This window comes from Anser cygnoides, chromosome 2, assembly GCF_040182565.1.
Source record: "Anser cygnoides isolate HZ-2024a breed goose chromosome 2, Taihu_goose_T2T_genome, whole genome shotgun sequence".
Lineage (NCBI taxonomy): Eukaryota > Metazoa > Chordata > Aves > Anseriformes > Anatidae > Anser > Anser cygnoides.
In genome coordinates, this window is record NC_089874.1 from 100,205,326 (window position 1) to 100,227,761 (window position 22,436).

A 22,436-nucleotide genomic window follows, 5' to 3' on the forward strand; every position below is an offset into this window, starting at 1 on the left:
AGTGCTAGGATTCAAACCCCATTTTAAGTGCCTTTTAATGAAACAGGTGACTGTCGCTTCTAAAGAAGCGTTTAACTTTTACAGTCGTGTAGGCTGTTTCTTGTAATGCAATAAACATGAAGCCAGCAATAACAGCAACTGGTTTCCTTTATAATGCAACAGCTCTGTTAACAGTATAGCACGTCTCTCATTATCATGTATGATGCTTGACAACTCAGATCCAAGAATACTCTTCATGTGAGAAGAATTATATCAGACAACGCTACACAAATGATTTCTGAGAGTAAAATGCTTTTATCAGAAATGAAAACCACACTTCCAAGCCTGCTGTCTAATTAACAACATTTTCTTTTAAACACTTCAGCTGAAAAAAAAAAGCATGCTAACTCTGGGTTTTGATGTGCTAATAAACGACCTTTTCAAAAAAATTCTTTCCATGGACCTGAAATTCCTTCTCATTTAGCCTAACAATTTTATTTTTCCTGCCTGTGTGTCTGCAGCCCCTTCGATGTAGAAGACTTGACCCCCTCCACAGGAAATGTGAGCAAGGCATCTGCTCTCCAGAGAAGAATGTCCATGTACAGCCAAGGCACTCCAGAAACGCCAACCTTCAAGGACCACTCATTCTTTGTAAGCCCTGCTTAGCTTCATGTTTATGTAATGAGAAACCCTAGAGCAGTTCAAACACTGCAAAAGCTTCATTGCTTTACACGTCTACGCTTTTTCCCCTGGCTTCAGCAGGCTACCCTTTCAAATACTTATAAAGCAAGCGCAATGCAATTCTAGCTGCTAATCCTAAAAGAAGGTGACCATGATCCTGGCATCCTTGAGGCGCCGTATGGCCAACTACAGCACACCTATTCTTCTTGCCTGACTGCTATAATACTTGGGTAATCTTTATAAAATGCGTGTTCATTTTGTAACGGTAGTTCAACAACCATTACAGCACGATTATTTTTAATGTATGCCATGGTAAAATTTGCCTTTGTACCAAAGAGATTTGTAAGGTGCTCTTGCATTTTGCATGAATCAAACTCTGAATGCTTAATCAGGTCTGTGTATTAAGCTGAATAGGCCATCTGTAGAGATATGAATTTTACAAGTGTTACGTCCCATGCCTGTAATTTCAGTACTCTGCTACAAAGCATTCAATTAACTTGCCCTTCCTCACACCCTGTTTGCTTTTAACTGCTGAAGAAATGGCTGCATCCCCTGCAAGACAGGCCAAAGTTGGCAATCTTAGATGCTCTGCAAGACACTTTCTTTGACAAGCTTCGGCGCAGTCGCTCTTTTAGTGACCTGCCATCGCTCAGGCTAAGCCCAAAGGCAGGGCTAGAGCTATATGTGAGTCCTGGTTTCTGTTTGTTGAAGGACTCTTTCAGTCCTCGTGTGGCACCTCCGTTTCCACGCATGCTTCATGTGCTGCTCTCTGTTGCAACCCTCTTATTTTGCTGACTGACGGAAGGGGAGAACGTGACTGTGAGCCCATGCTGCTCGCATTAAATCAAGTTCCTCGTGGTGTCTACAGGGATAATGGTCAGAAGCCAAACATCTGGGGGAGGAGAGCAGGGCAGTAGTACAAGCCAACATGGTATTTTTAAAAATGTCCTGCCATACAAATTGGTGTTAGACATTTGCTGAGCAACATGACTTTCAGCAGCAAAGGAGAGGCTGAAAGCATACCCATGTGGGGGGAAAGAAGAAATGAACCTTTGAGTATCAGTATGTTTAGGGAAAAAAAGCTGCTGAGAAAACAATGCAAGTTTTGGACGTTTTAACCTTCTGTCCTTTGCCAACATGTGAATGCTTATATTTCCTTCCAGCAAATTGTCAGCAAAATAGAAGTTGCTGTTCATCTGTGCTGTGCTTTTGTGTGAGTTTGCCACGTAGTGAAGGCTAAAAGTTGTTTCAGAACTCATCAGTGTGAAATTTCAGGCTTTGATTTATTACATTCTGGCTCCAGATAGGTTCTCATATTTTCGCTCCTTACTGCTTTCTGCCTTTTCTCTGTTCTAAAAATTGCATAAAATAATAGACGGATTTGTACTACAGCTCTGAGATGGTTCAAACCTGATGACAGGGAAGAAGACAGCAGAAATGTTATAACTCTCTCCAATGTGCAGTAAGAGTTTAACATGAGGCAATACTTCATTAAAGCAAAATCTGTAGGTCAGATAGGCAGGTTGTGACACCTGCAGTGAGTTTTCCCCATAGCTCAGCCAGTTTTTTTTGTCTCCTAAGTGATCAGTGTCCTGGTGAATACACCACCACACGATTTCTTCTGTTCCCTTTCAGAAGAAACTGATGTTTAACATGACTTTTCTGTAGCTCATGTTCAACAGCTAGCAGAGATATCCATGCCACATGCAGAACATACTTTCAACATAAAGAAATAGCACAGCAGTATCACCATTAAAATGCCACGACACTGGAAAAACTTTTGGAGCAGCCTGTTTCACAGTTTAGGGATTGCAATCAGAGAATAAATACAGCAGAAATCTATAACAGGTATGAAAATGCAGCCAAGGTAGCTTAAGTGCAACCCCAGAGAGGAGAGTTGTCCTGCAGGAAATAGGGCAGTGCCCCAGAACTGCCACCAGAGTCAATCTGCTAAGAGCAGTGGTGCTTGGGGCTGTGTTCTGGGACACACTTACCAAGCTCTTGGCTTACCCCAACATGATGCTGAATCCAAGCTGCCCAGCAGAACTCCTGCTGAGGTCAGGGGTTGTGACAGATGTAAGCACAAGCTGGATTTGAAATGTTTTTTTTTTTTCCACCTCTCAAGTCTTGAATGCTTCTCAAATCTTTTTCCTTGCATTTGTCCTTCCTGGAAACATAGTGTATTTTCTTTCTTTCCAGTTAGACACAAAAACACATTTTCTCTTTCCCAATTATCTTTTCAGTCAAACTTGCCAGATGACGTCTTTGAAAATGGCACGGCAACCACTGAGAAGCGGCCTCTTTCTTTCACTTTTGGCGACCTGCCTTATGAAGACCACGTACCCCCTGCCAGCTCACCGGGGTCCTCTTCTGCTCACGTCAGCTCCAGCCCCGATATCGCTGCCACCCCCACCCAGCGCCGAGCTCTCAAGTCTTCCTCCAAGAGCTCAAGCCCGGACTGCAGCAGCAGTGACTCCCGCAGAGACTCTGTCCCTGAGCCTAAGGACCGGCCGTCCCAGGGAGAGGCAGCAGTGATGGAGAACAAGGCCGTCCCCAGGGCGGCTTCCGAAGTTTGCCGAAAAACCTCCGACGCTGGGAGCGATCGTGTCTTTATAGAGACAAACGTCCCGGTGTCCCTCCTGCAGGAGACGGATGAAGGTTCAGAGCTAAAGCCGGTGGAGCTGGATACCTATGAGGGCAACATCACAAAGCAGCTGGTAAAAAGGCTCACGTCTGTAGAGGTGCCCATGACCCTGGAGAGGCTGCCGTGTGAGGGATCCATTAGTGGGGAATCAGAAGGATACAAGTCTTATCTGGATGGAAGCATTGAAGAAGCCTTGCAAGGGCTTCTCTTAGCTCTTGAGCCACATAAAGAGCAGTATAAAGAGTTTCAGGACCTGGATCAGGAAGTGATGCATCTGGATGACATCCTAAAAGTGAGTACGTTTTCAGAAAATACTACCCTAAAGAAAATCTGAGCGGGGTAGAATCTCCTCCCATTCCTCGCAAACAACAAAGTAGACGTTTTGGAGACCAGTAAAATACCTCAGTAGCAATAGATTTGCTCCTCTTGGAGCATCCCTTCACAGTGTTATATTTTTAAACTCATGTCTGCAATGTGCTGACCATAGCCTTGTATCCTCAAGCAATGGATTTTTTACTTTACTGGAAACCTGGGGGAATGAGAAAAAGGCACAATGGCAGAGGATTAATTAAATTATTCCCTTCTCTGCAGAAACCACTTGAGAACCTGTTGCTTGTACCACACTGGAGATCAGATTGTAGCCAGTCTTCTGCCTTTAAAATCTATGGGTCACATCCTTGGTGGGTGTAGTTTGACATACTACCCCTGAACTTATGTAGAGCTCTGCAAAACTACACCAGCTGAGGATCACGCCTCGTAACTGTAGAAGCTGAATTTTCTAAATTGCCAAACTGATTTAGACGTACAAGTCTCACTGAACGTTGCCATTCCTACCTTGCCTAGGCTTTTTTGCAAGCCTTTTCCTTTTTTCCCCATCCATTTTTAAAGTGAGAGACATCCTGTCTTTATACCAGAATATGTTGAAGAAGTAGAGGGTTTTGCATGTGTGTTGATAATGTTTACTGCCAATCACTGTGACTCATATCTCCCCCATGAATAACAACTCACGACGCAGTATTGTGCAGAGAGTATTATATGGGAAATAATCATTTCAAATGCTTCATATTCATATGCAAGTTGGCCTGCTAGTCATTTTAACCTCATCATTTAAAAACATGGCTGAAGAGAAAGGAAGGCATCTATCTTTTTTTAAAATAAAGCAAAACACTTTGTTAACATTTTTGCTTCCATCAGTGTTTGCAGCTGTATGGTACTTCCCCAGATTAAGTGTTTATTTTTTTTGACAAAAGCCTGCAGCCCCTGATCCTTGCACTATAACCCCAGTAAGTTCAAGCAGGCAAAGCTACCATTGCTATTATTTTTTAACATCACGACTGCTCTGCAGCTTGTACAAAAGAGGTCAGCTGTCCAAACAGCAGAGGGACAACAGAGACTGTTCATTCACATTCCTTTTATCAGAAGCTACAAAGGGACAGACACGGGATGGGGGGAGAGAGAGGATGGACGTGTGCAGACAGAAATCCTGCACACCAGAGATGGCCACTTCTTCCAGATCTGCTTTCTGTCCGCGTGTGTCCCATTGACCAGGTTGCAGACCGACACTCAGCACCCCCAGCGGCTGCGCTGGGCTCCCCGTGCCAAAAGGTGGAGCTGGAATCCAGCTGCAGCTGAAGAAAACCCTCTTGGCCCTGTCAGATGGGCACAGAAAACGAGAAGCCCACATATTGCTGTTTGCTCTTGCCTGAAGAAGCTGCATTACCAGCCTTAAAATAAACAGTAGCTGAAGCCATCCGTGCTGCAGGGCAGGTGGGATACAACCCCTACGGAGGTGCCGTGGAGTATGTTTGATCAGTTAAAGACTATACGGTCAGTTTAAGGCATCAAGCATTGTAAATGCTAGCGTACAATGTGTGCATACAAATTAGAAAAAAGACTCCAAGCCTGGAGGAGCTGAGCCAGAACTTGGAGGCCAACTTGATTTTTTTTTTTTTACGAGACGAAGCAAAGTCCTGGTTCTTACTCAGGACTGGAAGACGCAGCTCTGGAACTGCACCGCTGGCTCCTGGCTGTTTCTGGTCAGACAATCGCGTGGGGCTCAAGGTGTAAGAAGTCACTGCACAAACCGATGACGGGGTGAGCCCTCAAGTTACTGACTCGTCGTCATCTCTTGCGAGGTGACCTGGAAGCAAGCCTATGGGCAGTCTGGATGAATCACCACATGGGACCTGGACCTTTGACGCTTCCCACAGCACCAGCAAGGCTGCAGTCACGTTTCTTCCCAGCAGTGAGATAGGATGGCTTCCCCCCTCTCTAGGTGCTGTTGATTCACAGGTTGTAATACTGCCTTTTCCCGTCACCTAGGCATCTGATGCGTGATTGGCTTTTCCTTGGTAAGCCACGTGGCTTCAACGGCCACAAAAGCCCTCTCATCCATCTGCAGATATGGGACCAAATTAATTCCTGGATAAGCTCCTTTGGAGTTGCATCTGAAGTAAATTCAATAGTGCCATTGGATATATACGTATAACTCAGCTCCTGTACGTGTAACAGAAATTATGGAATGTGCCTTTCCTTTTCACCTTCCAATGCATTAATTACCGTCTCTCCTTCTGGAGGATGCTGAAAGCCGTGTCACTTGGACTCAAGATGTACTCCTTGTTTCTATAAAACACACCAAATCTTGCCTTTGAGGGTTTTCCTTTGGGGAAGAGAAGGGGTAGGATGGGGAGGGGTGGAGGAAGGGAAGGGTTTTCCAGTTCTCAGGCTTTGATTGTATTTGCTATGAATATGAAGGTTTGAAGTGAAATACCCAATAAAATGAAGTTTTAAAAATAAAATGAAGAATTTTAAAGTTTTAAGCTTTATCATTTATTTATTTTTTTCTTTCAGTAGTAGCTAATATCTGGGGTTTTCATTGGTTCGTTCTGCCTTTGCAGTGCAAGCCAGCAGTAACCCGAAGCAGGTCCTCCAGTTTAAGTCTAACAGTTGAAAGTGCTTTAGAAAGCTTTGATTTCCTGAACACCTCTGACTTTGATGATGAGGATGGTGGTGGTGAGGAGGTTTGTAATGGTGGAGGAGGTGCAGACTCAGTATTTTCAGACACTGAGATTGAGAAGAATAGGTAAGTTTGTAGTAAGTGCCAGCTATGCTTAAGCCAAACTGATACCCTAGCTCTTTGTCACTAACAGAGGATCCCGGTGCACACGTTATTCAAGGAAGACCGACTAATCCTTGAGGAGTTTATAGGGTCAGAGGGTTTCCTGTGGCTGCTGTGTACCAAATCTTTAGCTTCCAGGATAATTTTCTTCCTGTTCAAATATGCACAATCTGCCCCCACTCCCCGCAAACAGATGGGTAAATTAAATTAACCTGACATCAATACTGGCAGAGCCTCTTCCTTGACATAGGTTTGGACCTGGTTTTCCTTGGATGTAATTACTAATTCCTCTGTGGTTTTTCCCCCCCCTCCCTTTGTCTTTTCTCTCTAGCCGAATGAGTCTTTGCAGTGGATTAAGCTTGTCAATAACAATAACACAGGGCCAGATTTAAGCAGCATGGTGTAGGTTTCCTTTGGAATGTAAGAGTGATGACTGGTACTCTGTCCATGGCCCTGCGTGTTACCTGCCCTTCTTTCATCACTTCTGGTCTTTCTGAGGGAAAAAGAAAAAAAAAAAAAAAAAAAAAAGAGCTGTGTTGTTTTGTGTCGTGGTTTGCCATTGTTGTGTGACTGTAAGATGCTGTGTTTCAATCATTAAATCCTAAAAGCATGTTTGCATCCTCGGCACTGACACGAAGCCCAACAGGCACACGTGTGGCGCTAGACGTAGAAAAAAAGAAAATTCTAACTTGGTTCCCTAAAATCCCAGAAATTAGAAAAATGCATTAGAAAAATGTTAGAAAATGCTTTCTAACAAGGGAGTTATACTTCTCACATCTTATCATGGCCTGTTCAAAGCAATTTTGAGTACAAACAAGCAATGACCATTCAGTTCCCATCCATCTCGCTGTGCTGTCTCCCTCCAGACTAAGACTTGGTGGGAAGAAAAACTTGGAAAATTGTGTTGCTTGCTACACTGGCACTCTGAGCTCAGTTCAGTCTGCATGGATTTAAGATCTGGCTTTAGCCAGGCGCTTCAGCATAAGTTCAACTTAAGCAGAAGAAATTTAAGTTACTAACAAGCTAACTCGGAAGCTAACTAAAATCTTAAAGTAGAAGTTAAAATCCCATTTTTCCCCTCAGGCTGATCCCCAGACAGCGTGGATTCCTGCTTCCATTTTTAGATGCGTGTGTGACTCAGTGCAAAGATCACAAGTGCTGACACTTCTGAACTTGCAGCCAAGCACGCTTGCAGTCTGGGGACTGACCTTGGGCTTTGCATTTAAACACAGGGAGGATCATTTGTACAAGACAAAGTTGGAAATAATGATTTAAAACACAGTGAGAATAGCTTTACCCTCTTACAGAAACTACTGGCAAACGAAGCTGTACACAGTGTGCCTAAAACGGCCTATGAAAACATCATGTCCCTTACTCCAGCAGTGGTTTTCTTTTCCTCCTGCAATGAGTCTTAAATTTGGCACCAGGAAGATACCGACAGCCTCGATCCGCTCTCAGCAGCTCAGTGCTTGAGGTGGCACAAGCTGTAACGCTGCTTCGTCCTGGCCAGTGGGGGAGACGATTTATCAGCAGATGGGTGTTTTCTCCTGGGGTCTGCACCAACGTGCGACCGCAGCCGCAGGTCAAAGAGGCTTGCTTGGCGTTGCTCAAGGCAAACGAGCCAGGGCACCGTGGAAGAGGCCTGTCCCCACCGAGCGCACGGCCGCTCTGCACCCGGGCACCACTGCTCACGTGTGACATGATGTCTTCATCACCAGGTTTCTGGCTTTCCGAGGGCTGTGTGGTCCCAGAGCGCTGCTTTTGGCTCTTCTCCCATGCTCGTTGCCCGTCTCGCTGCGTGAGCGTGTGTCTGTCTGCCGCGGCGGCCGCTGGCCCCCACTGACCTCCTCCTCCCTCCGCAGTTACAGGCCGGAGCACCCCGAGGCCAGGGGCCACCTCAGCGAAGCGCTCACCGAGGACACGGGTGTCGGCACCAGCGTGGCCGGCAGCCCTCTGCCACTCACCACGGGGAGCGACAGCCTCGACATTACCATAGTTAAGCACCTGCAGTATTGCACGCAGCTCATCCAGGTACCGCAACAGCTCCTGTCGTTTCGGTCCCGGGCTCAGAGCTGGGAGCAGAACTGACGAGCAAACCACGGGGCATGCAGCAGGTGCCGCCGGTGCAGATCGGCAGATGGCGGGGCAGGCACTGCTCTGGGTGAGGAACCTCTGCCGGCTTCGCCAGGAGATGCTCCTGGCCGGGAGGTCGCTCCCTGGTTCAGGCAGCTCAGATCTTCAGCGGTAAAGCAGGAGCCCGTGGCCCCACCGGCTGATCCAGCCCCAGGCAGTGCTGTGGTGCTCAAAAGCAGAACCATTTCTGCAATGCGAGGGGGAGAATCTCTGCTTTAAATCATCCACAGAGTCTAAACCACAGCAAAGGTAGCACACAGCAGTCTCTCTGGGAGATCAAAATCATCTATTCGTACTCAAGGCTAACTAGCACAGCCTTTTAGCAGGGTTTTTCAGAACCTAAGCACGATAAATGCGATCTTAAACCTCCAGCAAGCCACTCTAGCAAGTGAGGGCATCAGGGTTTTGTTGCTGAATCAAAACGTATTGCAACTTCCCTTTACAATTATTTGGCTCCTCAACCTTAGATATAATTAGCTTTTTTTTTCAAAGGCCCACTGAAGCAATACAGAGCCATCCTGATTCCAGTACCCTTAGTGCTGAGCTGGACACTCTGCTGACTCACAAGCATGAGAAAAAGGGCGGTTTTGGCTTAAATACAAGAGTACGCTGTAAATACGCAGCTGGGAGAGGCAGGCTTGAGCTCTGTCCAGATTCAGTATGAATGATAGTGAAGTGGACTGCTGAAGAAAATGCAGATGTCAGCAGCAAGGAGTATTGTCCAGGGGAAAGCACCAAGCAAATACAGGCAGCCGGGTAGGTGATCAGAGCTGAAACACAGCAGAAAAAGAGCAACCTGTGGTTTGCCTCCAGGCAGGTACGTCCTGGAAGTCTATGGCCTATGCTATGTGAAAATCAAACTAATACTCTTTTCTGGCTTTAAGCTTTATGATGATGGATTCCTTTAGCTTACCAGAGTGTATAAATCAGAAATTATGCAAATGAGTACCCAGGCGTCTGGATCTGGACATAGACATTAAAAGTAGAGGTAACAATGAATATCAACCAGGACCATAAAAAATCACAGAAATGAGAAACATTTGAGGTTAAGGAGATCCTATGATTGCAGGCAATGAATTTGCCTTTGCGTTTCTTCAGGTAGCAGCTAGCAGCTTTTGGAGGTTTTGTTCTGAGGTTTCAATGACTCCTGTTCTTCCTTTCCCGCTTGTCTCCATCAGCAAATTGTGTTCTCCAGCAAAACACCATTTGTGGCAAGAGACCTCCTGGATAAGCTGTCTAGGCAGATCCTCGTGATGGAGAACATTGCAGAGATCAGCACCGAGAACTTGGGAAACATTACCTCCCTTACCGATGGTAAGAGACAAGTCTCAGGGGATTTCCTCTGGAAAGGCTTTGTTTGGGCGTGTGTGCCTGCTGAAATAATCGCTGCACAGAGCTCGCTGTGACTGTGGGAAACGCCACCACAGCAAGGGACATCTCACAGTTACAAACGGAAGCAGCAGTCACAGAAGTTGATCAGGGGCCTTATTCTGTCTTAAGCACTGCTATCCAGAAATAAACAGGTGATAAGGCATCCTTATCCTGCGTGATGGACAGGGGTAATAGCTGCAGTGGGGTGGGGGTGCTGCCACCTCTGCCACCCAAATTTGACCTCCACCTCTCTTTCCCGAGGGAAGATTGGATCTGCCTTGTTCCATCAAAGGCGTAATACAATTCCTCAAACAGTTTATCCCAAAGACTATTTTTAGCCATCTCTGTGGAGAGCTATTTAGATATTTTTGTTGTTGTTGCATTTATTTTAATACCTTGGAAGAGTCTGGCAAACACGTAGTTATTCACCCTCATGAGTACTCTGGCAGGATGGGTAAATATACCGTGGTGTGTTTACTTCATCAGAAAATTAAGGTAAAATTGAGTGACTTACCCAAGGCCACAGAGGACAAGGTTACCCAACGCTAGGACAAGGGCCAGCCTCATGCAGACCATTTGTATTCCCAGTATTTCCCCTAGTATTTCATGGTATTTAAAAGGATGAGACATCAGTGCCCAGAACTGGATCAGGAGCACATTTTCTCACATCTTCCTGCGGGAAATGGCAAATTTGGGGTCAGCATGTGACCACACTCTGTGAAGGTAAAGACACAGGGTGACCTACCATCCATCAGCGGGATGGGGTGGATTTCCTCCACTCCTATCACCTTTTCTATTTAGGAAGGCAGTGCTCCTGGCACAGCTTTGTTTCATCGTTCCTTTTGTCTTCTCCTGCAGCAATCCCAGAGTTCCACAAGAAGCTGTCGCTGCTGGCTTTCTGGATGAAATGTACCGGTCCTTCAGGAGTGTATCACACATCTGCAGACAAGATGATGAAGCAGCTGGATATTAATTTTGCCACCACTGTGAATGAGGAATGTCCAGGGCTTGCAGAAACAGGTACCACCTGCTGCTGCTGCAAAAAAAATGCTATCTGTCATCAAAATGGAGAACAGTTGCGTACTGGGCTTTACTCAGCTCTCAGTGCTTTCTTTTCCAACCCCTTGGGGTCTGTTTGGGCATGACTCCAAGATCCCATTTGGAAACTAATTCAATGATTCTTGAAACAGTTTAGGCCTGAAATAATCAGATCAGAATAGGAGAAAAAGGTGAAAAGAAAACATCATTTTAAGGTTTATCGGGTAATTGGAAAGCATATTCCCAAATACAGATTTGTAAGTGATACCATGACATAGGAATCCTCTTACTTAATCCTATCTATGTAATGTCTGTGCCCTGTTACAGTTCACTGGGATGAAATTTATAGGCATTCAAGTATGTCTGCCTGAAGATAGGTTGCTGTTTGGGGTGGGATGTACCACATCTCGAGCTCCAGCTATGTTGACCAGCTCTCCCTGGGCTGGAACAGGGTTGACTTGCTCAGAGGTGGGCATGTGCCCGCCCAGGGCAGTGGTTTCCTCCCTGTTGCTCTCCAGGACGGTGTCTGAGACTAGCTTTCTGCATGCCACACACTCAGGCAGGAATGCCAGCAGCTTTGTTCTCACTAACCTGTCCTTTTATCCGTGGCTGCCTGCAGTTTTCCGCATCCTGGTGTCTCAGATCCTGGACCGGACAGAGCCCGTCCTCTACTCCACCATGTCCTCAGAGATCATCACCGTCTTTCAGTATTACAACTATTTTGCAAGCCACAGCGTTAATGATCTTGGAAGCTATTTGCTGCAGCTTGCAAAAGAAGGTAGAGTATACAAAATATAGCGTCTAACGGGGAATAAATGCATTGACATCTTCCTGTGCTCAGCACAAAACAGTTCAGGCCTGAGGATTATTTTAGAAAAGAGGGAGGAAAGGGGGCAAGGAAGTGCCTTGGTTGCCAAGTCTGACTGCACCCGAACACTTGTACATATCAAAGGGAAGGTGCTGATGCAGATACACCCTCTGTCACTTCTGTTTCCAAATTTGAATGAGAAAAAAACTATACTGAAAGAGTTACTTTTTAGGAAACAGCTGACAGTGCTGGGCCAGGCCCAAGGCCTAGGAAGTTTTCTGTGCCCACAGCATTGATGGAGTTTCAGTCTTTCATCATCCTTTGTGGAGATGTTTTCTGAAGTGCTGAGCTCTTCTCGGGAGCCGAGGGATCACAGCACCTCAGTCGATGGCAGGCTCTGCCTCCGAGATCTAAAGAGGGAAGCAAACTCTCCACCGAGCACGCTAGAGTGCAATTCCTGGCAAGCCAGGTCTTCTTCTTTTCGAGTTGAGAGGCAGTTTGAGGAACCTTGCCTAGTTTTCCCTTTTATTTGGGCACACGGGAGAGCTTTTCCTCAAAAGCCTGGAAGGAAAAAGGCACTTCAGCTCACTCCTGAAACACATTAGCCCTGGCTTTTGGTGGGAGACAACAATCTCCTAGGAAAAACTCTCACAAAGATGCCCTGGAAGTCAATACATTAGCTAGGATACTGGGTTTCCCTTGTTCTGGTGAGGATTTAAGTGCCACAGCATCCCATCTAGCCCATCTACTCATACCCTCCTTAAGAATATCTGAGAAACCGTCCCAACCTAAAGCCCAGACGGTTCCCTGTGCAGACACAACACAATGCTGCAATGCCCAGACGGGGATTTTTCATCTGTCCTTTGTGTGTGTAGTAAAAATTGAGGACTGATGGTGGGGAAAGGAACAATCTGAAATACTGAAAGGATGAAACTAGTAACAAAGACCTTCCTCTTGCACTTCTAGCCTCTGTGGTTCAGATGCTGCAGTCCGTGAAGGACGGAAAACTGCATCAAAACGTGGCCAAAATAAATTCCAATAACCTCCCACCACAGCAAGAAGTTCTGAGAGCTTTGGCTTTACTTCTCAATGAAAATAAAAACGAAGTCAGTGAGACTGTGGCGTCACTTTTGACAGCTACTGCAGAAAACAAGCACTTCAGGGAGAAGGTAAGTGGCAGAAAATCACCGATCACACAAGGGACCAGTATAATCATGACTTTTTTTCTCCCTGTGTGTCTCAAACATCTACATGTATAAAATAATTGCTCCAAGCCTGATTTAAACTGATCCAGAGGGATTTTCCACCTAATTCTTCTGCAAATAGGCAGGTTTATTTCTGTCATTATGCCAGTCTGCTTCTACCTGTCATTATACTAAACAGGTACCAAACCAAAATTGTGCACATACTTAACAAATGTTGCAGTCTCCATCTGTCTTCCACATTTCAACATTTCTGCTGTCCTGTCTCAGGCTTGGCTTCATGGCAAGGCTCCAGCATCATCAATGCACAAAGACATAGGCTTCAGGGGGTTTTTTGTTTGTTTGTTTGTTTGTTTTCCAAAGGAATCTGGCATCTATGGGATCTTCCAACTAAGACTGGGGTCTAGCACAGATACTAGTCAACAAGCAGGGCCAGATTAAACACAGAAATTAAAGAGATGGGAGAAAAGGAATATGAGGGAATTAGGGGTTGTTTTCTACCTGTTCATGGCAGACCTTTCTCTACTATCTTCTTGTTCCTGGTCAGGATTGAGCGACAGGAAGGGCAGTTGGAAGAGGCAAGGTGGCAGAAAGAAGGCACAGGGAGGAGAATAAAGGAGCTCACTCTTTGCTGCTCTTCTCTGTCACTCCAGACCAATCTTTGCTTGCCCTCCCATTTTATTTTCCATTTTTGCAACCTCTTGGTATCTCATGCCACCCTTCCCGCTCCCCAGCTTCATGGAGGCAGCATGTCAGGGAAAAACAACCTTCTCCTGGAACGGATGTATGTAGTTGATAGCGGGTTCACTACCTACGGGAAAGACCACAAAGTGCCTCATATGAAGGCATTATGCACCCAACAGCCACCAAGTTCAGCTGCTCACACTTTTTTTTTGCTCAGCAATAGTTAGTAATTTTTAGGGCCAAGGAGTAAAGTGGTCTAGCAGCTCTTGCCAACCTTGTAATCGTTCCTTTCAGTCCCTTGGGGTTCCATCCCGTCCTGTTCTTCACTACCCCTACGTTAGAAAGACCTACTCAGGGGTCAGCTCCTGTGCTGTTCAGACCTCAGGTCCCACTTGCTCTTCACTGACTCATGTAGAAAGGCCCCCAGGGGTGCCAGACTGTGCTTCTCACAGATGTGAATATTTACTCATCAAAAACTGGCCCGAGACAACACACTCCCAAGGAGCTGTAACGAGTGGCCTGGCCTGGAGCTGCTGTAAGGAGTTACCCATCACCTCGCCTGCAGCCAGGGCTGTGCCTCGGTCCCACCTGCACACCGTCAGGAGAAGGGCAGCAAGCCCTCTCTGTCCATCAGGGTGGCAATGCCACGCAGCCACAGACATTTTCATGGCTACTCTTCTTTATCTGTTTCCAGGCCTTGATTTATTACTGTGAAGCCCTAACCCAGCCCAACCTCCAGCTGCAGAAGGCAGCTTGCCTGGCTCTAAGATACCTCAAGGTAAGAGACAAGGGATTCGGTTGTGGCATGTGGTGTTACTTTAACAAAAGGACAACTGAGAGGTGCAAACGACAAAATAGAAATTGCAATAGCAACCGCCAGAATTGGTACTGTCCAACACATAATCCAATATTGAGCATATATGTAAAACTGTTTTTCCTTGAACAAGATGCTATCAGGAGTCTCTTGGAGGCGATGTCAAGGGGCATTACACCTCTGCTGCATACAGGGTGCAGTGGTGCTTTTTGGTCTCTCAGGAGAATGCAGACCAAGAGTCAGTGGTGGAAATGGGAGCCAAAGAGATGTAAGTCAAGCAGTGTGTCTCAATGCATCCTGAACAGTGAGAATGGCAATTACTGCAAAAAATATTACTGAGGGAACAGACCTCCATCTTCTGGGATCTTCAGAAAAAAAGCTAAAGCCTTCCTAGAAGATATTATTACATGTGAAGGCTACAACTGGTAGGTGGCTACCACGCATGTAGATGATCTAACCCAATTGCAGTCTCATCCTCAGCATGGAACTCAGATTGACCACGCAAGGTGCCAGCCTGCATCTCCAAGAGGTTTTGCAGATCACAGCACACTCTGTGCTGCTTGGCTCCATCATTAACTTCAGTATAAAGGTGCAGTCACCACTATGCAATCCATGCAGACTTACCCTTAGTCAAGCTCAATACAGAGTGATGAGATCTAATGGCTGTGGTAGATAAGCCTCGATCAGGAGCATCGCGGGGCCCACCTATGGCTCTTGGATCAACAGATCTTACACAGATACTGACTCTGTAGCTCAGAGCTTCTTCCACGTGGCATGCCACCTGCCCTTTCCCTTTCACTCAGTGCTATTCCTGTCATATTAAATAACGTCTAGAGACACCATGACAGCTGCACTCTCCGAAGGCCTAACATTTTTGTCGCAGAGCAGAACAGGATCATTCCTTGCTTTCTTCCCCAAATAGCAGAGGCAAGGCAAAAATGTGGAAATGTTGGTCATCACTGGTGTCAGTGAGGAGCCTACAGAAATACTCAAGTGACTTGGCTGGCCAGCCAAAATGTTGCTATAGACGCAGTTATGCTGGTGAGAACAGGCTTTTCAGACCTCCAGGCTTGACATGCTCAGTGTGAAACATTCCCTTGTTGCCTGTCTCCTGTCCTTCCCACTGCCATACTTGTACCTTGGCACATTTATGGCCTTGTCCCATAGCCTCTCACCCAGCCAAAAGTGTCAGGTGTGGCTGGTCAGTGATACTTATGGTTGTAGAGCATAGGGTAGAAAATTTAGAGAGACTGCACTGATAGTAGAAAATATGCCTTCTCCTAGATGCCCATCCTCAGGGGAACCTCTGAAAACTGCATTCCCCATGTTCCCAGCAAGGCCCTCCTCTAGGCTCAATGCCTGAAGCATGGAGGTTCCCATGTTGGTGTTGCAAAAAGGTGAACACTCACAGCTTGGTGCTCCAGCAGCTTACCCTACACAATTTCCTGGCTGAAGCTGGTGGAGCGAGAGACCTCACCCTACATGAAGAGGGTGAGGGCAGGGGGGTGGGGATGCTGTCATGAAATGTGGTTTGTACCAGTGCCTGGTGAACCCTTTCAGGATGAGCCCAAGGATGCAAGATGGCATTTGCGTAGAGAGTGGGAAAGGAAACGCAGAGGATGATCAATCCTTCAATGCAACGTTCTGAAACTGAAACACAGTGTAACATGCAGTATTAATATGGTTCTCTTTCCAATTTCCAGGCTACTGAGAGTATTAAAATGCTGGTCACGCTCTGCCAGTCTGACAATGAAGACATCAGAAAAGTTGCATCTGAAACCCTGCTCTCACTTGGTGAGTTGCCTGCTTTAGAGCAGTACTTCATTTTCTTTTTTGACTAAGCAGCATGTAAGATGCCTGCAAGACACAAGTGTGAGATTCTAAAATGAAGAAAAACGTGTTACCTAGAAACTTAAACAAGTTTTAAATATATGTTCTTATAAATTGTTCATTCTAGAAATCATTAAAATGAACCAAAAGGAAAGAAATTGAGCTGTCTGGCTCTGGAAGAGGAAGTAGAAAAGGAAAAATAGCAAAGGAGAAGTTGACAAAAGAAATACTTCATAGTTAATTTGAAAAATGAACAAATATTCCATACAATGCATTTATTAAGGAAAACCGTACAAGGAAAGAGAGTGACTGGCCTGTTTTTATACCTGCTTATATCCTAATTGATGTCTCTCTGAGGTATACCACGGCCTCCTTTCACGTTCATCCTAGAAATCACATAGCTACTGTGATTGTGTTTGATGTTCTGTTAGTTCCACAAGCAGCAGTGATGCAGTGATTGCTACCCCAGAAATGCCGTGCTGATGTAGAAGAGCAGCATCTGTGTCCTGCATCTCATATGGAGATGTGGTTAGAGTCACTTCTTTAAAGTGCCAGGAAGCGAGAACAGGATAAACTTTATATTGTCTAAATTAGAAGCAGATAAACAACATCCGCCTCAAGCACATTGCAGCTGCAGCTGAGCACTGTAGGTCATTTAGTAAAACAAGTTTACAGATACTGCTATCTAATCATACAAGCCACAGCTGCTTCTGTTTTGCTCTGAATAAAATCAGCAAACTAGAAGAGTAAATTAAGGAGTAATTTGAACATTGTTTTTTCCAAGTAACCCTTAAGTAACACCTTGAGAAGCACGCTTAATTTTTCCAATTAATTTCTGAAGTTGCCTTCAACAATATAAGAAATTTTAAGAAGGGAAAGCAGTTACTGGCAGGTCAGTCTTTTCTAACAGCAGAGAATCCAGTAGTTTAAATGCTGCATGGCAATGATACAGCATGCTATTATGCTTTAACGTTTTGTGTTCAGGTGAAGATGGGAGACTGGCATACGAACAGCTGGACAAATTCCCCCGGGAATTTGTCAAAGTTGGAAGTCGACGTGGAACTGAAGCTACTACAGGTTTTTAGGTGGAAAAGAACCTGCCTAACTTTAACAGTCGTGAAAGTAGGATGGAGCTGTAATTAAGCATGTGAAGTAGAAGGAATACTTTGAAGAATTCTGTGAGAATGTCCCCAAATGTAGCAATTCACATCTTTGAGGAAAAGCAAAATCTAAAATCCAGCTGAAGAGTTCCTAGTGGCTCCTCTTTGCAGCTTATGATGGAACGGTTGGATGCTGAGGAACCATACTTTCTTGACTGATTTGTAGTAACGTAATTGCAGTTATTCAAGCAAACTTCTGTGGGTTTTTAGAATCTGGCATCTTCATATATTTTATTGGGTATTATATTTACTTTCTTGAAGTTGTTGTGAAAGCTTGAGACATGATATATATCTGAAATGGACTCGTAGGAGGCTACCTGCGCAGAACTACAAAGCAGCTTTCTCTGCAACTCCGAGCCAAGCATATACTGCCTCATAGTGTCCACAGCAACACTCCAGTGGCCCACACCACTTTGCTGTCTCAGTCCTGAAATATAGAGCAAGTTTTTTTAAGTTTTGCCTCCAGAAACAGTGTGATGTAAACTCCTGAAGGTGTCACTTTAGTGACTCATTCTAAATGCCCCTGCTGGTCTTTTATTTCCTTTCTCTTGCCCTCCAGCAATGAGCCATTATTAATCCAGAGATTTGTGAGGGGGATCAAACAACCACGTAGGTTTTGAAAAACTAAATGAAAAGGTAACGTGCATTTATTTATTCCAAGAAGTAGTGAGTACAGCTAATTGCACAAGTCCCCACAGCCATTCTGTCCTGCAAGTTACAAGCAGGATTGGATTTCATACACTCTAATTAGCGGAGGATAGCTTCTATAGAGCGATTTCAATATAAAGAACTGGAACAAACTAAAGTGGACCTTGGAGGCAGTAATAAACAGTGTGAACTGAATGCATTTGCTCCCTTCACTGCAAGAAAGAAAGACAGTGCTTCAAGCTGTTGATTATAAGCCTTAAGATAACAGAGGAGGTAAATAGGATTTAACAGAAGAGTGTTCCTGTACTGTGTTCATTATGCATGAAATGCTATTTAGATGTCAATTAAAGTATCCAAATTTGCATAGACTACATAGAAAAGATTGCAAACAATTCACATCAAAAGGAAGCCTTGTGCGCCAAACACGTTGGCAGGCAGAGTTTGTTTTGGGTTTTGTTGTTGTTGGATTTTTGTTGTTTTTTTTTTTTTTAACTGTGAATGTTACAACAATGTACATATCTGTATATTTATAAATACATATATTCTTCCTTTAATTAAAAAAGTACATTTTGTACAGGTCAAAATGCTTACTTGTTTACTGAGGGATATAGACTCTTTATACAGAAGGTGAAATAACCATGTTCTGGGTTTTGTACCACACTTGTCCCATCAGCTGAATTCTTCCAAGGTGTTCTTTTGTACTGACTTTTTTTTTTTTGCCTTTAGTTTTGTGGCATTTGTACTCACCTTATTTCCTATCACGTTTAAGTTATAATAAAGATTATTTTTTAAGTACTAAGCACATCATTCCATATGTATAGTCCCTCATTCTACCAGCAACCTCTCCATTGTGAAGCTCATGTAACCATCAAACTATCGTGGAAATCACCTCCCACCCTTGTAGGTAGCGCAGTAGTAACTACCTGGTTGGAACTGGATTTGGGGCAAACCCAAAGTTTCTTTCTTATATTAGGGGAAAAGACCTATAGGGAATACTTGTCTTTTCAAGCCTGATAACCACAAGATTTTATAATACAAAAAAAAGTTGAGCTAAATTATACGAAGTCAACTGCTAGATTTCCTACAGAGTAGAAATACTTTGTTTTATAACATATCAATGTTAAGACTTGGAAGAACATTAAGATCTGACAAAACAATAAAAATTAGAGCAAGTGAACAATACACATAGCAAAGATACCTGTATGAGGGCAGACAGAACTGCATCTTCTTGAGCAGTGGGAGAAATGGTGCAATACTGGCTCATGTTTTAGTATGCACAAGTGGTGCATTTTCATTTTTCTGCTGGCCGAGGGAAGGTAAGCAGCAAACTATTTTAGAAAATGGAAGAGAGACAAACCAGAAAGGTAGGAAAAATAGGGGGATGAAACAACAGTGAAAGTTACTGCTTAGTTGTACCTCTGAGGTGAACCAAAGCACATTAAATAAAAGCAAGTTTTAAACTAAAATAGTATTTTGGAATCAAGGTGAAGACTACGTCCTCTCAATGTTCCTTCTTCAATTTTTCCAAATGTGCACACCCCTGCTCCCATCCCAGAGCATCAGCAAGAAGCATACTGTTTAGAAAGAAATCTGGAATGTTCTTATATTCCCATATCACACAAAAGCTCCTACAATATATAACACCTACCAAAAAGCTTGCTTGGTTATAGTTTTTTGCATCACAGAGCAGAACACAATTTTGCTAAGGGAAAAGCAATGAAGTCATCAGACCACAGGTACTGCATTCTGATCCATTGCTTAGTTAGATGAGCTTACTTTCAAGCAAACACTAGCACCCTACACTTCTAGCTACTTCTAGTTTAAGTTCAGAGCAAAACAACTGTGTGTCATTCAAGATACTTACCAAGGAAGGTTAACAAAAACAGGCTCCAAGCTTTCACCGATTACTCTTTCCCTCCTACACAAAATGAGACCTATCAGACAGAACGTGATCCTTTTCACCTTCAGAAAATTTTGCAATATGGCACAGATCTGAGGAACACAGAACTGCCTGTAAAGCAAAGAGCCAAAGCTGTAGAGAGCATAGGGTTGCTCGCACACCCCGGTACTAAGTTAAACGGAGCTTATAATATGTTTGATCTACTTTTTCTTCATTTCAAAGTGAGTTTATTAATGTAAAGCTGATCCACTACACCCTTCTAACAATTAAAAACCACATATATATAAACACACATAGCTCACACAAAACAGGCAGGAGCAAATTGTGCTCTCAAAATCAATGTGGAAATTCACAAAAAATTGAGTGGAAGTGTTTAGTTCCTGTTGTCGTACCTGACAGTTGTCACTGTGTACCTGGCACATAGATGTATAAATGCTAAAGTTCACTTTGAGCACTAGCACTGTTGTAGGAAAAAAGTAAATAAATCACAATCATATCCTGACATGATTCATGACAACATATGGAAAAAAAAAAATACTGCAAACAAAACTAAACAAATCCCAGTAGTTTCTGCCCTCAGTGTTACAAACTCCTGAAAAAATGAGCCTTAAACCTTCCAAAACATGAAGGCAAATAAAAAAGAGCAAACCATTACATTTGTCTCATAACTTATGTGTTCTTAAGCTCCCAGAGCTCACAATGTTGCCTTTTCCTAAGGCATTAATGCAAGAGCTCTCCTCTTTGGAGTGGAAAAAGCCCAAATGCAGAGAGGTGAATGTTAACAAGACGGACACTTCCCAGCTAGCAAAGAAAGAGCTGGCAAGCAGCAATTATAAAACCTCTTTCTTGGGGCTGCAGCTGGTTGACTAACAAATTTAAAGGTCCCGGCCACCCCAGAAAAGTAGGTTAGGAAAGAGTTGCTGTACCAAAATGACTCAGCAGTGGTGGAGTCTGAAAAGCTTGCCAGGAAAAGTATACTCAGGAAAATGGGTTTGCCTGACATTTTTGTTGGTGGCTTATTCCTGCTATTTTGTCCTTCACGCTACGAACTACTGTGGTTTTCACGACCCCACCATGCTGCTGTCACCACTGAGTTCTGCCTGGTTCCTGGTTCCTGCCTCTAGCTACAGCAGCAGCATAAGTCAGCCTGTCCAGCGTCTCACATTGCCATCCATAAGACTGCTCCTGTCACCAGGAGGAGAAAAGCTATCTAACATAGCTTTACCCTACACTGAGACCTGCCATATACTGATGATTGCTGACCTGAACCATGCAAAATTGAAAGTCAATAGGAATGCCAGCCTGTATATCTTATAAGACCCCTGATATATATCTGATATATCTTACGGACCCCTCGTATGTCTGGTATAACTTATGGACCCCTGATGTGCAATCCTACCTGATAGGATCCACAATTCCCCCCTTCAAATAGCTCAGATGCCCCTGAGGGTACCACAGACGTATCATTGTACCCAAGGGATCAACCCTGAACATGACTGACCACATTTAATCACAGGGAGATGCTAGATCTACAAAGAAACAGTAAATAAAGTTGCCCGAGCCTCCTTATCATTTGCTGAACTACTGTTATTATATAAATGGAAAAAATACATTAACAGTACACAAGCATGTTCTGAATAAAAAGCTGGTAACAATGCAATTCAGTCGCAAAACAGAGCACTACTAGCACATGGGCTTGGCAGGTTTTCAAACCTGCTGCTCAAAATCTCAAACCCAGTTCTGAAACAATCTTCGATGGCCCTTAAGGAAAAGTAAATGAATATGCAGTGTACTTCCTTGCAAAAAATAAAAATAAAAATAAATAAAAATCAATGATCAGCTCAGTTATTTGTGCAAAGGCTGCAACACAGGACAACGCTGCAGGCTCTCAGGTAAGCAATACAATGCCAAACACCAAGAATTTCAGTTGCCCAGCCAAGCAGTTATTATGGTCTAATTCACTTCTCTGTGCATTGTCTTAAATACAATGGGCATTTACACTCTAATTGTTGTTTTTGCTAAACCTGTCTTCAATTAAAGTGTTCTTCCTCACACAAACCTCCCCCAGCCCCATGACTGCTTGCCTCTGCTAGTCCCTGCACAGCTGTTTCTTCTGGAAACATCTGACATCTGCAAACGTCCTGACTCCCAGCGCTTCAGTCTTACATACCTGAAATTCTATCCTCAGGACAAGCACATCTTTTTATGGAGGAGTGCCAGGACCCAGTAGATGCATCCCACATATGGGAGGCCTCAGATCCTTCAGGGAAAGACAAAAGTGTGGCCGTAGCCTGTACCATGAAAAGGAGTCAGCACACTGGTCAGGTTGCTGTACAAAAGCATTTACAACTCCTTGGAAAAATCACATTCTCCAGTTAGGTTCCAGAATTCAGACAACATTATTTGTAATTTAGCTGAATATGAAA

General features: G+C 44.2%; 1 protein-coding gene across 6 annotated transcripts in view; it reads left to right on the plus strand.

Annotated features, from left to right (window-relative positions):
• RIPOR2 (RHO family interacting cell polarization regulator 2) overlaps window positions 1–18,917 on the plus strand; it is a 61,915-nt gene extending 42,998 nt beyond the window's left edge. Inside the window, exons 12-23 of one of the 6 annotated variants that reach the window (XM_048073484.2) lie at window positions 501–630; window positions 1,198–1,344; window positions 2,904–3,596; window positions 6,202–6,386; window positions 8,285–8,453; window positions 9,734–9,869; window positions 10,785–10,946; window positions 11,584–11,742; window positions 12,739–12,941; window positions 14,353–14,436; window positions 16,176–16,266; window positions 17,287–18,917. In XM_048073484.2, coding sequence (XP_047929441.2) covers window positions 501–630; window positions 1,198–1,344; window positions 2,904–3,596; window positions 6,202–6,386; window positions 8,285–8,453; window positions 9,734–9,869; window positions 10,785–10,946; window positions 11,584–11,742; window positions 12,739–12,941; window positions 14,353–14,436; window positions 16,176–16,266; window positions 17,287–17,387 — 2,260 coding nt within the window. In that variant the 3' untranslated portion in view covers window positions 17,388–18,917. The other 5 variants (XM_013181143.3, XM_066992710.1, XM_066992707.1 and 2 more) reach the window with 5 other exon arrangements.
• The last annotated feature ends 3,519 nt before the right edge of the window (window positions 18,918–22,436 follow it).